Below are 16,425 nucleotides of genomic sequence, written 5' to 3'. Positions count from 1 at the left end.
CAAAGAATTAGAAAGGAAGCAGGAAGAGAACTCTAGGTTAAGAGGAAGTGGTAAAAACAAGAACAGGATGAGGCTGGGTCAGAAGCTTTCTAGAAATGCTAAGGCCAACTGTGTGCATCTCACACCTAAAACCATCCTATTTCCCCAAGCCAATCCTCCTAAAATGACAGAGATTTTAGCCAGACCTGCCATTGTATGCTAAGTCACTTCAGTCGTGTCCGACTCTGTGTGACCCCATAGACAGCAGCCCGCCAGTCTCCCCGGTCCCTGGGATTCTCCAGGCAAGAACACTGGAGTGGGTTGCCATTTCCTTCTCCAATGCATGAAAGTGAAAGTGAAGTCGCTCAGTCATGTCCAACCCTCAGCGACCCCATGGACTGCAGCCCACCAGGCTCCTCCGTCCATGGGATTTTCCAGGCAGGAGTACTTGTTATTGGGTATCAGTTGGGGAGATTTTAAAAATGAAGCCAGGAATGCTTATCTACTTTAAGACATATTATCTCTGTCATCATGACCAAAATATTTTGACATATATTTGTTTGACATTTATTTAATTAAGTCATATATTTAGGTACAACATCACCATTGTTAGGAAATCAGACCTTCTGAGTTAAGGTTCAATTTTTTTTTTTTACCACTTTTAATTCTTCAAAGATGGCATGTTTTATTTTTCAGTACGATCCTTAATTCACATAAGAAACACTAAAGAACAAAACACATTAAATTATAAGCTCTATTAGTTTAGATGTGTCTGATTTGGAGGGTAGGGGGAACTTGGGTCATTTCACTGCTTAACTCACCAAATGTCGAAATTCTACAGAGAGACTCCCGTTGGAAGATTCTTCAATGGACATGGCTTTGACGTGAGTTCCACAAAGTACGAATCTTCGATTGCTAGAGAGGAAATCTTAGCTATTTACAATGGTCTCAGGTAAAAATGTATTTATGGGAACAACAAAAAAATTCTAAAGTAAATGTCTTACCTTAGAGTTGAAGCATTCCTGTAAAACCAAGAAGATTCTTTAAAATGAGTTAAGAGATCTAAAAAAAGACTTTTCTATGCTACTTTAGAGGATGAGGATAGTATATAAAATTTCATTTCATGTCTTTATAGTAAAATTTATAAAGTCAGTCTTCATCAGAGTTCTGTTAAATGTTTGAACTTTAAAGTCAAATATTGAAGTACATTGATATATAATGTTAGAGAAGTAAATTTAAAAGTTAAAAATTATTCTATAAAATAAGGACAATTCTTCTTAAAAAGTCTTACAATTTCATGTTTCAAAATGAAATTAGAAACTTACTTGTCAATTGATGCTTTCACCTTTACCTGATAATTTAGTTCTGGTAATTTTATTAACAGTCTGGAAAAAATACATAAAGAATTAAAGATAAAAATTTTCATGGCTAAAAAGCCTTTTTATATTTAAAGATTTAAATATATTTATGCCAAATATATATAAATCAAGCTCACATTATTTCCAGTCTTATGTTAGTGTGTTTTAAAAATGTCAATTCCTCTTTACTTTACCGTTTTACTAATATTGACATCACCTGCTTAATAGAACACATATTTGGAAAGTATTTCCATATTGCTTTAGTTGATGTATGTTGGATAATGCATTGGCTAGATCAGAAAAATAGCTATATATTTTGACTAATGCCTAAATTTGGGTTAGACATATAAATAAAAGAAAAAACTTTTGTAAATCTATTTATGTGGATTCATTTAATTCTCATATTATAAAAAATTGTAAGCTTAGTAAAACTAAATGTTTTGATAACTGTTTTATGGTAAAATACTGAGAAAGACTAGGACGCTGATAGAATATGGAAAATTCCACTTCAAATGCATTTGCAGACTTTAAAGATATTACATGTAAGTGACAGCAAAAATTTTATAACTGAAAAAGACCTAACTTCACACAAATAAATGATTAAAGGTCAAAATAACAATTCCTTGAATTCCTTCAGGTGTCTCCTTAGCTTTCCCCAAATTTTCTAAGCTATACCTTCTGACATAACCTCTCTGCAGGTTCAGTTCAGTTTCAGAGGTATTCATTCTGTCATTCACTCACTCATTCATTTACATATACACTCATCCCAAACATTGTTTATTCACTCAGCTGCATTGAGCTTCTTATATAAGCCCAGTACAGCCCCAGGCAGTGGGAAACTGGCATAATGAAGATTAAGGAAGGAGCAGAGTAGACATGGTGATAAATCAAAGGAAGAAGTCCAGCTAAACAGATGAAATTTAAAGAATGGTGATAAGCAACTGATTGACATTAGAGAAATATAATCGTAGATAACAAACAACCCAAACAAAACAAAAAGAACGTATCAAGGTTTCTTAAAAATCCTGCCAGAATTGGTTTTGGGGTTTGGGATATGATAATATAAAAAGCCTCTTGATGAAAGTGAAAGTGGAGAGTGAAAAAGTTGGCTTAAAGCTCAACATTCAGAAAATGAAGATCATGGCATCTGGTCCCAAATAGACGGGGAAACAGTGGAAACAGTGTCAGACTTTATTTTTCTGGGCTCCAAAATCACTGCAGATGGTGACTGCAGGCATGAAATTAAAAGACGCTTACTCCTTGGAAGGAAAGTTATGACCAACCTAGATAGCATATTCAAAAGCAGAGACATTACTTTGCCAACAAAGGTCTGTCTAGTCAAGGCTATGGTTTTTCCAGTGGTCATGTATGGATGTGAGAGTTGGACTGTGAAGAAAGTTGAGTGCCGAAGAATTGATGCTTTTGAACTGTGGTGTTGGAGAAGACTCTTGAGGGTACCTTGGACTGCAAGGAGATCCAACCAGTCCATTCTGAAGGAGATCAGCCCTGGGATTTCTTTGGAAGGAATGATGCTAAAGCTGAAACTCCAGTACTTTGGCCACCTCATGTGGAGAGTTGACTCATTGGAAAAGACTCTGATGCTGGGAGGGATTGGGGGCAGGAGGAGAAGGGGATGACAGAGGATGAGATGGCTGGATGGTATCACGGACTCGATGGACATGAGTCTGAGTGAACTCCAGGAGTTGGTGATGGACAGGGAGGCCTGGCGTGCTGTGATTCATGGGGTCGCAAAGAGTCGGACATGACTGAGTGACTGAACTGACTGAACTGAATACAGCTGCTGGTACTGAGGAAGTCATATGAAGTAAGATGAAATGATTTCCCTTTTTGCCTTCCTCTCTATCCTGTATCAGGATCTGGCTCACTATTAAGTGCTGATGACAAAAGGGAGTCCCATGTCACCTCTTTCCTTTGAAATAGGAGGATGGAATATTTTCGTAGAGTGGGGTTTTAGGAAAAAATCTTAAATACCAAGTAAAGGATCAGCTGTCAAGACAGTGAGGGAATTGGGTACAGAAAAGAAGAATGGGGACTGAACAGTTAGATGGAAGAGGAGGGCAGAATACCCTTGCCAGGGACTAATGGTCTATGCCTCTGGCAGTCAGTTTAAACAACATGCCAGGTGATGCCCATTCAAGGACCTCTTCCACTCAGAGTTCTTCGCTGAGCAATCCCTACTCATCTTCCCTTTTGCCCCAGAGAATATCTTGGACTGAATATATCATATATGGGTGTCTCAAGGGAAAGCAGGATATATGTACCACCCTTCTATCCTATTTCCCTTTAGTGTTACAATTTTCTGGGTTGTATAAAGATGTGGGGATGAGAAAGGAATACATTTGAAAATTAGAAAATTTTAAAAAAGGAACCTGGTTTCTGCCTTTTATTTTTGTTTCTTAGTGTTGTGGTGCAAATTCACACAAAGGAAATGATTCAGAATTTCAAGTAGGGTTTCTGAAATGCAAATGAAAGACAAATACCTTCCTTTAAAAAATGAAGTTCCTAGGTGATGGGTGTCAACTAAACTTATTGTAGTCATCATTACGCCGTTTATGCACATCAAGTCTTTATGCTTAAACTTACACAGTGTTGTATGTCAATATGTCTCGATAAAATGAAACTGAACTAAAAATGGAGTTTTAATAGTGATCTGTGACCAAGGATGCTATCATGGGATCTTAACTACCATCTACCATGGCATCACAACCTCTTGTACTGGTCTGGAATTTCAGCTTTCCAGAGATGACCTAGTGATTAGGAATTTAAAGCTTTGGGACTTGGAGATTGAGGCATGATGAAAATCTTTGAAAGTCTGAAGTCAAACTCATTATTTTAAAAAGTCATTAGGAAAACTGTATGTGTTAGTTTGCTCATGAAAATGAAAAGAATCACATACATAGATAAAGCAGCAACAACATAATCATTTCTCTTTAAATCAAGTACATAATAAGAATGTGCTGAAAATCATGGTGTTGAGAGTTTTCATGGAAAATTCAATAAGGTAGCTTCTGGGTGATCACAGGTAAAGAATGTGCCACCATATGCCTGGATAGGATATTCGAACCTTCTACAACCTGTCCCAATCTATCTTCTCAATTCTCTCTCTCCCCTGCTCCCCATGCTTATAGAACAGTGACTCCTTATTTTAGAAAGTCCTTATTTCTAACAGTTTCACTCTCACACCCCTGCTCTTCCCTCAAGGTCCTTCCTCACAGTGACCACAAGCATTCTCTAGGCTCCCCAGTCTTCTCTCAAGTCAATCTTCTGAGCAATTAATCCCATGTCATCCGAAATTGTGATTTCATACTTTCATGCTAATGACTCTCATGCCCTCATCTTCATTGTTCCACTCTTTATAAGTAGGGCTCTCACCTTAATATTTCTGTGGGTATTTAATTTACCATAGCTGGGCATGCAGGTGTCACTCAATAAAGAATAGTTGCATGAAAGCCACATTGAAAGAAATGAGCCTTAATTACACAGTGGCCGTAGCACCATAAATATGAAATAATAGAATACATTCTGCCTACCTTAGCTTTACAGTAAACTGAATGAGAGTCTTAAGTACCATCGGCCTCTGAGGGTGGGTTGGCATGCATGGCTGTCGTTCAACCACAAATGAGCTGGGGTCAAAGGAAATAAAGCATGTCATTTGAAAATACTGAAGACATTGACAGGCTGAAAACCACAGAGTAACAGGATGCTGTCCTCTTATAAGATCCAAATTTTCTACACTTATAAGACATTCAAACTCCCGTTAGGCTCAAATCTTTCCAAGACTTCACATAAATAATTATCAAGAGATGGGAAATGCCTAAAGATTTCCCTAAATAACAACAGTAATAATTTTTAATTATTACATTTAGGTCAAGAATAAAAGCCCCAGTCTCTTTTTATCATAATAAACATCAAGTAGAAAGTTAATTTCATGCCATTTTTGACCTAGATATCAGGATTTCTGGTACACAGTAATATTTTTTTTCTTAAATGCGCTTATAAACATAAGCATCTTCTCCACCCTTCATTTCTTGAATATGTATTGATACTTAAGTAGAAATCCTTGAAATCTTTTTTTCTAAAATATGAAAAATGAACTTTGGGTGGGCAACATGGTGACTCACGAAAAACTGGGTTAGGTGGTGGAAGAAGTGTTGATGAATAAATAGTGATGAGTAAAAAAATGTTTCTGGAACTCTCTGGAGCTTTATTCACTGCACCCTAAAGCTCACTGTTTAACACTTCTCTCCCATTCCTTCACCTGAGCACCAAAACCAAACCAGGGTGTCCTCCCAACTACATAGAACTGAAGCTGCCAGGAGGCATCTAAATGGATAACACTTGACTTACTCTTTTTTTTTAAGCTGAAGTATAGTTGATGTACAATTTGTTTAAGTTGCGGGTATAGAGCAGTGTTGACTTACTTCTTAAAAAGGTTGTAGATCAAGAAGGTGACTCTTTCTAGCAGATGTGCTCTTTGCAATGGGATAGGATCTCCTTCGTATGTCATTTTCGAAGATTGCTCCTCTAATTTCTCCAACTGCCGTCTGAGTTGGAACAGACTTTCTGCCAACAGTGTAAAGCTATTCAACAGTCAATGAAAAATGCAGATAGTTTTTTTCTTCTAAACTGCACCATTTTAACTATTTAGCAAGTATTACTAAATAATTATTAAATTAATTAGTCATTTAATTCCATTAGCTTAGTGACTTGTTTTTTACGTTTATTTTCCTAACTCAGTTTTTCTCTAAAATGCTTGATAGATGTTACCTGTTTTCAATGATTTAAAATTTTTACCTTCAGTTTTAGACAAGAAATCATTTAGAAAATTTTGTGAATGTCTGGATTCAAATTCCTTTGTTTTTAAGGTATTTTTACGTATTTGGTTTCACTGGGTCTTAGTTGTGGCACACAGGGTCTTTAGTTGCAGCATGTGGGAACTAGTTCCCTAACCTGGGATCAAACCCAGGCTCCCTGCATTGGGAGCACAGAGTCTTAGCCACTGGACCACTAGGAAACTCCCCCCAAATTCCTTTTAATTATCTTTTTTAAAAAGTCTATTAAACATATATATTTTTAAAAGATGGTACTCACTAAAGGGCAAAGAGAGCAAATTTAAAACTTTAAAAATACATTTTATGAAGAATCTTATGTGTAAGTATACTGATGGAAAAAATAATGTGACCTCCCCCCATATATATTTATACAAGTCCTAAGTATTAACCAAAAGATTGTCAATGGATCTTTCTGAAGAAAATTATCTGCTTAGAATTTTGGACCTTGGATCTCACTTAAGAAATGGAGGTGGCAGCTTGGGCTGGAAGTCTGGGAAAGAGGGAGATTGAAAGGCACACAGAAGGGGCCTCCAACTAAGAGGAGGCAGAAGTCTCATCACACTGACTAAGTCCATGTGCCCTGACAGCAGCTCTTTCTAGGTAAACTTTATTCCCCACAACATGGTAGAAAGAACTGTCAACCTCTTACTGAATTTGGTATAAGCACCATTTCTGCTATGCTCTCTATAGCAGAGAGGACCCTTTGTTGTTTATCTTGTTTTCACAACAACAGTGAAGTTAGCGAATCAAAATATTTCCCCAAGGAAATCAACAAATTTTAAACAGAGCCCAGTTACTTTTCTTGAGAAGTAGTCCTGGAAGTGCAGAGCTTTTAGTGCAAGTGTGCCCACTTATATGTGTTTTTATCGCATTGGATTGTACCCCTGGAAAGCAATTTTCGATTCAATCAAAAATTTTCCTTCTTTTTCATTATATTTTCTAATTGTTCCTTCACTCAGAGAATTTTCTTTTGCACTGATGAAGGGGAAAACCCTATAAACCTTTGTTTAGTACAAAGGATATCTGTACATGATTGTGTGCATGTGTTCACAGGCAGGGGATGTCATGTTGTATTAGCCACTTGAGATTTGTCATTTAACTACAAAAACAAATCACTAACACTTAGTTTTATGTGGCCATCTTAAGATACACATTTTAAAAATGAGATACAGTGTTTGAAGCCAGTGTTTCTTATGTTCTTCAAGAAAGTGTATTTATTGATGATTTGAAAAAAATTCATTTGAGTCTTTTAAGACTGCATATTGACATATTATATATGTGAAAATGAGCAATTCTTATGCAGTCTATAAATTTCTATAGATGCTTTATTTTTCTCCCCCAAGGAATGGGAACTCAGAACACTTAGACAATTACATCTATTTGTATTCAAGAGTTCCAGCTGCTCATAAGCCATCAACAAGCTGAATGAACTGACGCTGAGGTCTAAGCCTGCATTCTCCAGCTCAGCGACACTGAAGCTGTGTGTGTACTTCCTGTGGTTTTCACTAGAAACTAAAGTCAGCGCGTTTTACCAGTTTTGAAGCTGGTCGAGCCCACTGTGGAGTGGACCTCCAATGCAGGCGATTTGCTGTCGCCTCTTCCAGTCTTGCAGCTCCTCCACCAGCATGCTGTTCATTAACAAGTCCGTCTCATTCACTATTTGTGTCATCTTACTCAGGGCTTCCTAAAAACAAAAGTGACTACTGAGAAGATTCTTATGACGTGCAACCAAAGTCACTCACAATTCAATCTAGAATACAGCCTGCCTAACCTGGGAGATAAAACTCTGGGTAAAAATTTTGACCAAACATTTTACCAAATACTACCTTCTATTTGCCATAGGACTGCCTTTTCAAATAATTAAATTATTGCAATTCAATAACATCATGAAGAAAAAAGCATGATCACAGTTAACATTCTCATAATATCTCACAATAGTCTCATATCATCAATATAAATATGTTGATTTTGTAACTCCTGTGACAATATTGAATACTGTAGTCATAAAAGCTATTTATCTGCTTCTTAAAAAGCCATTTATAAACTGAATTTACATTCTTATAAATATCTTAATGCATTAATTCTTAAATGTACTGACTAAAATTTGAGCCTCTCTGTGTTAGTTTTTGGGCTTCTCAGAGCCCTAGTAAAGAATCTGCCTGCCAATGCAGGAGACTTAACAGATGCAGGTTTGATCCCTGAGTTGGGAAGATCGCTGGAGGAGGGCATGGCAACCCACTCCAATAGTCTTGTCTGGAGAAGCCCATGGACAGAGGAGCCTAGCCCAGCTACAGTTCATAGGGTCACAAAGAGTCAGACATGATTCAAGCATTATACCACACACACGTTAGTTTTTATTACCACTTTATCTGGGTTTGGGGAAGCATAGTGGGAAAGGATAATTTTCAAAGGCTTAAGGATTAGAAGATGTGAATTTCTACCCTGGCTTGGTCACAGGCTATGTAAATTTGAACAAGTCATTTTACTTTGCTTTCTCATCTATACAGCCAGGTGAATGGACTGAATTATTTCTGAGGTTCCCCTTCTCCTTAAAATCTTATTTAAAGTAGAATAAGATAGCATGCATAAAACGTATAGCATAGATTCATTATGTATAAAAGTATTAAGCTTATCCTGGGTTAAATATTTATATATTTAAAATCTGATATATGGTTGTTTAAGTTTATAATTGATTTAGGGTGAAAATAATCTTACATTTATTTGTGCTTACACAAATTCCTGCACAAAAAAAGTGAAGCCAAACTTTTAGAAATAAACTATCAATTTCAGTAACTGGTTAATTTCAGTTGTGTTTCTTTTTAAAGAGAGGTAGAATTGAAACAAAGATATTTCCCCTCTTTTAAAATACTTTATTGAGCCAGAAAAATATTCTTCCTCTCCTTGGGAAGAGATGAGATTGAATATGTTCAGGATTCAATGGACTATCCTGAAATCTACAAAATTATTTAATACGTTCTTTCTCATAATAGAAACTGGGACACATTTCTGCAATAAAATGTTAGTAGTCATCAAGTAATATCTTAATTATACATGTACAGTAGAACCCATCTCAGCATATTAAGTACAGCAACTAAAATAGTCATGTCTGAAATAATGGCAAATAAAAACTAGGTAAAATGTTCTTGAAATTAATGGTAGCTATAGTACAGGCACCACATAAGCAGAATAAATAGACTCTAGAGAGAGTCTGCTTTGTAAACTTAGGTAGAGAAACATGGCAAACAGTATGATACTCTTCCTAGAAACATTGCATAAATGGAACTGATAAAATCAAAAAGCTTCTTTTCAGTAGGACTAGATATAGAAAAAGGAGAAAAGTAGACAAAAGGCCAAATTAGAGTTCTTCACTAGCCTTTCTTTTGAAGTCCAGGCTGTTCAGCATTTCCTGCAGAGTTAAAACTTCCTGATTCATTAGGGCACTGTTCTTGTCACCCTGATCTGTGAAGGAGAAGAGATCAGATTTAGAGTCCTCTCCAAGGAAAGGGTCTTTGTCCTGAAAGCCAAGCTGGCTGTAACCTGCCATCCTAAGATCCAGGATGTAAGAGCAGAAATGTGGCCATTAATGATGCGCTTGGAAGTAAATCCTTGACTGCTCATATTGCCAGGAAGGATTACATCCAAGCATGGCAGAGGTGAACTCTATCTGACAGAATTTGAGAGAACACCATTCTTCACGATATTCCTTTTAAGGGCTGGGAGAGAGGAGATACAAATATTTTTATAATGGATTCTTTATTAGATCATTTCTACATTGATAATGACTTTGGCTGGTAGGCATGTGTAAGAAAGGAAGGGGCCTTTCTTTGTGCCCATGATTAAATCATATTGACCCCTCCTGATGTCTTGACTCAATCTCCTGTAAGGGTTGTACTTTTATACAGTCTCCTGAACTAATAATGACCAAATCCTTTGCTTTCTCTTTTTCTTTGCAAAACAAGCTAGACTCACAGTGAAACCAGAAGTGGGAGTTGGAAATTAAGAAAAATCTCTGGCTGAAAAAACCCCAAATGATTTATCCTCTTAAATGGAAAAAGTACAATAAACATCATATTATTTAATTTGAACTTAAAAATGTATTGGTATATAGTAAGTGACTATACCAACTGTTCATGTATCTAAATGAAGGCCTAACTGTTCACGTATCTAAATGAAGGCCTAACTGTTCACGTATCTAAATGAAGGCCTAACTGTTCATGTATCTAAATGAAGGCCTAACTGTTCATGTATCTAAATGAAGCCCTAACTGTTCATATATCTAAATGAAGGCCTAACTGTTCACGTATCTAAATGAAGGCCTAACTGTTCATGTATCTAAATGAAGGCCTAACTGTTCACGTATCTAAATGAAGGTCTGGAACACTGACAGGGCTTCAGTAATTGTGAAAAAGAGGCTCCTGAACAACGTTGTGGCAAATTTCTCTACAAAATAGCACTGGTCTCCAAGAAGTATTTCTGGCTGTATTAATTCACAAATTCACTAACTCCTAGATCCCATGTATAGCAAACTCTTGCTTAGATAGCATTTTATCAACTCAAAACTTAATTAGCTAATACTTTTCATTCTTCACCAGCAAGGATATAACTTGTTTCCCATGTATCTTTCATTTCACTTAAAACATTTCCTTTCACTTATAACCAACAAAATAAATACTTGGTGATTTAAGCATTAAAATAATCATTTTTATCCTTCATACTTCTTATGAAGTACTGAAAGATATTAAAGTAACCAATTGTAACATAAGTTCAAAAATAATGTTATTGTTATAATGTATTTTATTATATTCTAATTAATAAAATTGGTAGTTCACATATGAAATTTAGAATGAGGCTGCTTTCAATGAATTGTAATAGTTGATTAAATGTGCAATTGTTCTAAACCTTTTTAAGATCATGGACCCCTTTGATAATCTGCTGAAACCTGTGTTGTATGAATTTCTCCAAAGGAAAAAAATTGTACATACAATTATGCATGTATAAAAACTGTACACACAAATAATTGTGCATACAAATTCATGAACATACTTATAATCATAACATAATAATCAACATTTCATGGGAGTCAAGACATCCTGAAGGTGCCAGGAGAACATGTCACATCTTACCTACGCCAGGAAAAACTAATATCCTCTCTTTGAAATATTAGATAGGAAGTTAATAAGCATTTGATCACAATCATCCATATTACTTCCTTCCAGATAAATTTTAAGCTAGCATTTCAATAGTTAAGGATGATTTTGTAAATCATCTATAAAAAGAATTTATATCTAACGTGTTTTTAAAAATTATTTTTAAATAATTTTAGAATTACAAGAAGTTACAAAAAATAGTATAGAGTTCCCATATAGACTTCACACAGCTTCCTCTAATGTCTTACATAACCATAGTACAATGGTGAAAGCCAGTAGATTAACACTGGTACAATCCTATTAACTAATCTAGACCTGATTAAAATTTCTCTAATTGTTCCACTAATTGCAGCGCATTTTAAGTGACCAATCTATTATTACTTGTAAATCTTAGATCTTTGTACATATTCTCATTCTTTCCTTACATTTCTTTAAAAATACCTAATTGTAAACAACCTCAATATTTAACCACAAAGAAACAGTGAAATAAATTGCAGTGTCCTTACATTTTGATATTTATATAATTATTGAAATTATGTGTGTGAAGATTTTTTTATATGAGGAAATATGTAAAATAAAAGTTTAGCTTAAAATACTATTCAAAAACTATGTGCAAGCTGATTTCATTTTTTGTAAATAAATCTCTATGGATGTATTTTGAACATGTAGAAAAAGCCTGGAAGAAAATATACTAACATTTTGATGGTGTTATATCTAGATAGCAGAATTTTGTGTGATTTTTAAATTTGTAACTTTTTTTATACTTTCCCAATTTCCTACAGTGAATAACATTTCTACTTTTAATTTTAAAAAATTATAGTAAAAAACTCACCTAGAGATAATATTAGTAATTTCCTGATCATAATAGACAATTATTATTCCTTTTCTTAATTGTGATAATGATATTTTGATTCTACAGGAAAACGTTCTTAGCTTTTGGAGAACCATTCTGAAATAGGGGTTATTTCTCGTGAGCTTTATAATTTGAATGGTTGGTAAAAAATATATATTTATATGAAAGAAAAGAAGGAAGTAAATTAAATTCTCTTCTCCTGCATCCTCTCTTCAAAAAAAAGGAACTAGTTTATCAATTCTTTCAGGAAAGAAGAAACCCTAGTCATATCCCTTTGTGGAATTGTAGACAAAACAAAAACTTACCCATTGTCTGAATTGTTTTATACCTGTAATCAAATTCATCTTGTAGATCTTCTAAATATTTGGTGTCTTGTTCTGTCATCTTTTTACAAAAGAAAACATACTCTGTTGTTGCAATTAATCATGCCAATGAAACAATACCATCCATCATCAGTATTTCAAAATACACTGTTTAGTGCTTCCAATCTCCAATAATATCCCAGACTAATATAATATAGAACCACAATTTCTAAAGAGCTAATTCCCATGAAAACTGAATGGCTCTGGAAGAACCAGACTGAAGTTGCTCTTCCATTTTCTCTTCCTGAGTGTTTGCAAATTTCAGCATCTTGTCTCTCATTTCTCAGTAAATTCCAAATGATGCTACTAACATCTTTTTTATAATATGGATACTTTATCCACTTAGCTCCATATAGCTCTGTATTAATGTACCGACTATCTTTTTGCTTAAAGTCTCCTTTATCAAAGGATATATATGACAATACAGTTAAAATTTTTTTCCTCTGAACCTCTTAGAAAATACTTATGCCTCCTGTGTGTCTCCTGTTCATTTCTGTCTTTGAGATTTTTGCTTTAACTCTTCTCCAAATCTAGTGATGTTTTCTTCTCAGACATAAAGATGTCAGAATCTAAGCTAAAGGCTTTTTATATAGTATTAAATCTCATGTAGTCCTCCCAACCAGCTTGTTAGAGTGGTTATCCTTACTTCTACAGATGAAGAAGCAGAGGCTTGGAGATGTAAAGTAACTTACTTGCCTGAAGCCACATGGCTTCTCATTGATGGAGACAGTGTGACTCCAATTTTCAGTAAATTGAAGTTCAAAGCTTTCCCCAAAGAAATCTTTTCTAATATGAACATAGCGTGTGAGAGATATTTATCTTATAACCAAGTACCCCATGACTACTGTACACAGTAACTTTGGGCACACAAGAGAAAGGTGCATAGAACGGGGACCACTGCTCGTCTTTTCTACTATCTATAAGAGATCACTCACCTGCACGCTATTTTTAATGGCAGCCACTTTGTGCTCCACATTCCTCTGTCTTTCTGAAACTGAAGAACTTTGTAAGGATTTCTCCAGAGGTCCCTGGAAAAACGTTTGGAAATTTCAACATATTAAAAAAATTTTTTTGATATGGACCATTTTTTAAGTCTTTATTGAATTTGTTACAATATTGCTTCTTTTTTTTTTTTTTAGTGTTTTGGTTTATAGGTTGCAAGGCATATGGGATCTTAGCTCCCTGACCAGGGATCCAACCTGTACCCTCCTGCATTGGAAGGCAAAGATTTAACCACTGTACTGCCAGTGAAATCCCTGAAACTTCAACATATTGATGAAACAGGCTTATGATGAATGTAGTATATGTAATATACTTTGAACTGAGGTCTGGATTGGTATGATATGAAATATTCTACAGCTATTAAAAACCATGCTGTAGAAAAATATTTAATGGCATACATGTATGTGTGCTCAGTTGCTTCAGTCTTGTCTGACTCTTTTTGACCCTTATGGACTGCAGCCCGCCAGGTTCCTTTGTCCATGGGATTTCCCAGGCAAGAATACTGGAGTGGGTTGCCATTTCCTCCTCCAGAGGATCTTCCCAACCCAGGGATCAAATCCATTTCTCTTGCATCTCTTGCAGTGGCAGGTAGGTTCTTTACCACTAGAGCCACCTGGGGAGCCCTTAAGGACATACGAGTAGTGTTACAGTATTAAGAAATAGAGCAAATTATAAGATACTATATGTTTGTGATCTTTGTTGCTTGTGTATGTATGTGTTTACTTATAAATATCTAGATATATGTATAGACATGTAAACTCAAGCACATGTGACTGGAAGAACACATACACCAAAATATTATCATTTGTTATCTTTGAACAGTGAAATTACAGATGATTTTACGGTTAAAATTTTTTTCCTGTTTTTCTACATCAGACCCATGTGACTTTTGAAATTCTATAAGATATGAAACTACATTAAGTTGTACTTGAATTCAGAATTAGAGATGTTGAATCTGCCAGGATGAAATTTATTTTTATTTTGGAACAAAGAGAGTTTACTAAAGAATATGTAAAAATTTTAGCCTGGTTAAGTATTAATGGAAAGACTAACCAGCTACTCCAAGCCATGTTTCTTGGCCACTCTAATAACCTATCTGAGTTTGTTCTTTAGCTATAATATTTACATAGATGTCTAGAGTTGAGAGAATGTCCATAAATCCTTCACCTTATACTTGGATAGGGAGGTATGGTTAGAAAGGGTGATGATTAAATAGAAAATGAGTCCCAGAACCTCAAGTGGAACCCAGGTCCTTAACTTTCAATCAAATGTTCTTTCAACTGTATCACATTCTTCAGATGATTTGTAAAATTGCCTCTTTCTCATTTTGGCTCCCATTATTTCTGTGTGTGTGTGTGTGTGTGTGTGTATCTCCATATATTGTTTATTGCTTTGAAGTTTACAAACCAGTGCTTCTTTTGTGGTAGTATGTAGTACTAGAAGATTTGTTTGAGAAATGATTTTGATAAGCATCTATTCAAATAAATGTTTCTAACTTGGCTGATACCTGATATGTGAAGAGAACAACAAAAACAATACACACTCACACATATATATATAATGACTAGAGATAAGAGGGCTACAAAAAAGGATAACTGAGAATATATGAAAATATCATATATTAGTAGTAGAATCTTAATTTTCATCCAAATTTTCACTGAATCAAACTATGTTTACTTTAGAAACTTACTAACTTTAGATTTTAAAATTAAAGATGATATCATTCTTATTCACATCTAAAAAATAAGAGTAAGTTGTTAAAACTTCATACTTCTCTAGAAACAACCATTAACTGACAGAAAGCAAATTTGAGAATTTTTAATAGTTGAAAAAAAGATACTTTGGATCTTCAAAAATAAATACAGTAATGTGAATCACTAAATTACTCAGCAAGACATTTAGAAAGTTGATTATCTACATGCTCTTTCCTTTTTAAATGGAGTATTCCCAAGGCCTTCGTTAACTCCTCTACTTATCTTTGATGGGGACTCTGAATTCTTTCAGCATAGTGGGATAAAATGTACTCTAAAATATGGCAGGGCAGAGCACACTGAAACAGACAAGAAGTATTTATGGAGTTTCTGTAAGAAAATTCCTGCTTATGGACTAGTTTGGACCTGTGGTGTAGGAAACTGGGAAATACTGAAGGGTTTCGAGCAAGATTGTCCCTGAGGATAAACATGCTGAAAGAAACAGAGCCTAAATGGTACTTAGGAATTTAGCCAGGAAGTGGTTACTCTGTTCTTCAGCTGATATTATAAGACCACAGATCAGAGTGTGAGCAGTGGAAACAGAAAAGAACATATAGATAAGATTTCAGAAACAAACTCTGGAAAGACTTGGTAGTTATCTCAGTAAGAAGGCAGAGAAAAGCAACTATTCAAAGAGGATCCCAAGACCTTGATTCCAATTGGCTGAACAGATAATGGCACCATTAATGTAGACAGAAGAAGATGGTTGGAAAGAAGATTAGAATTTCTGTTTTAGAAAAATTGAGTTCTGGGTGAAAAGATCGCAACTGGAGAAAGTATTACCTGAACAGGCATGTTGGCGGCAGCCAATATTCTCCTCTCTTCCCTTAAACAATTTGAAATAACCACAGCTACATGCATTGGGTTTCCATGAAATTTTCCCTGAAAAAAATTGAACAAAAACAACATAAAATCTTAAATATATACATCACTATTTGAAGATTAAAATAACCTCCCAATAAATATGTGAAATTGTTTGGGATTTGTTTCAACTATCTATTCTATTATAAAGCCAAAGAAACTTATATTGTGAGTGTAGACATCTATGTAACATATTGTTCCCTCTCCAGAAGTTATTCTTAATGATTAAAAATACTTCTTGAGCACCTTTGTAGGAAAG

General features: G+C 35.0%; 1 protein-coding gene across 1 annotated transcript in view; it reads right to left on the bottom strand.

Moving 5' to 3' along the window:
* STAT4 (signal transducer and activator of transcription 4) overlaps window positions 1–16,425 on the bottom strand; it is a 105,318-nt gene that overhangs the window by 28,430 nt on the left and 60,463 nt on the right. The window contains exons 4-13 of the mRNA XM_005902977.3: window positions 16,089–16,187; window positions 13,488–13,580; window positions 12,496–12,574; window positions 9,564–9,649; window positions 7,723–7,874; window positions 5,780–5,938; window positions 4,889–4,981; window positions 1,305–1,364; window positions 984–1,001; window positions 801–894 (exon numbers count right to left, since the gene is read on the bottom strand). Of these exons, the coding sequence (XP_005903039.1) occupies window positions 801–894; window positions 984–1,001; window positions 1,305–1,364; window positions 4,889–4,981; window positions 5,780–5,938; window positions 7,723–7,874; window positions 9,564–9,649; window positions 12,496–12,574; window positions 13,488–13,580; window positions 16,089–16,187 (933 nt within the window). The remainder of the gene's footprint in view (window positions 1–800; window positions 895–983; window positions 1,002–1,304; window positions 1,365–4,888; window positions 4,982–5,779; window positions 5,939–7,722; window positions 7,875–9,563; window positions 9,650–12,495; window positions 12,575–13,487; window positions 13,581–16,088; window positions 16,188–16,425) is intronic.

Source organism: Bos mutus, chromosome 2 (assembly GCF_027580195.1).
Source record: "Bos mutus isolate GX-2022 chromosome 2, NWIPB_WYAK_1.1, whole genome shotgun sequence".
NCBI lineage: Eukaryota > Metazoa > Chordata > Mammalia > Artiodactyla > Bovidae > Bos > Bos mutus.
The sequence above is the reverse complement of the archived record's forward strand: the minus strand, read 5'-3'. Positions and strand labels throughout refer to the sequence as shown.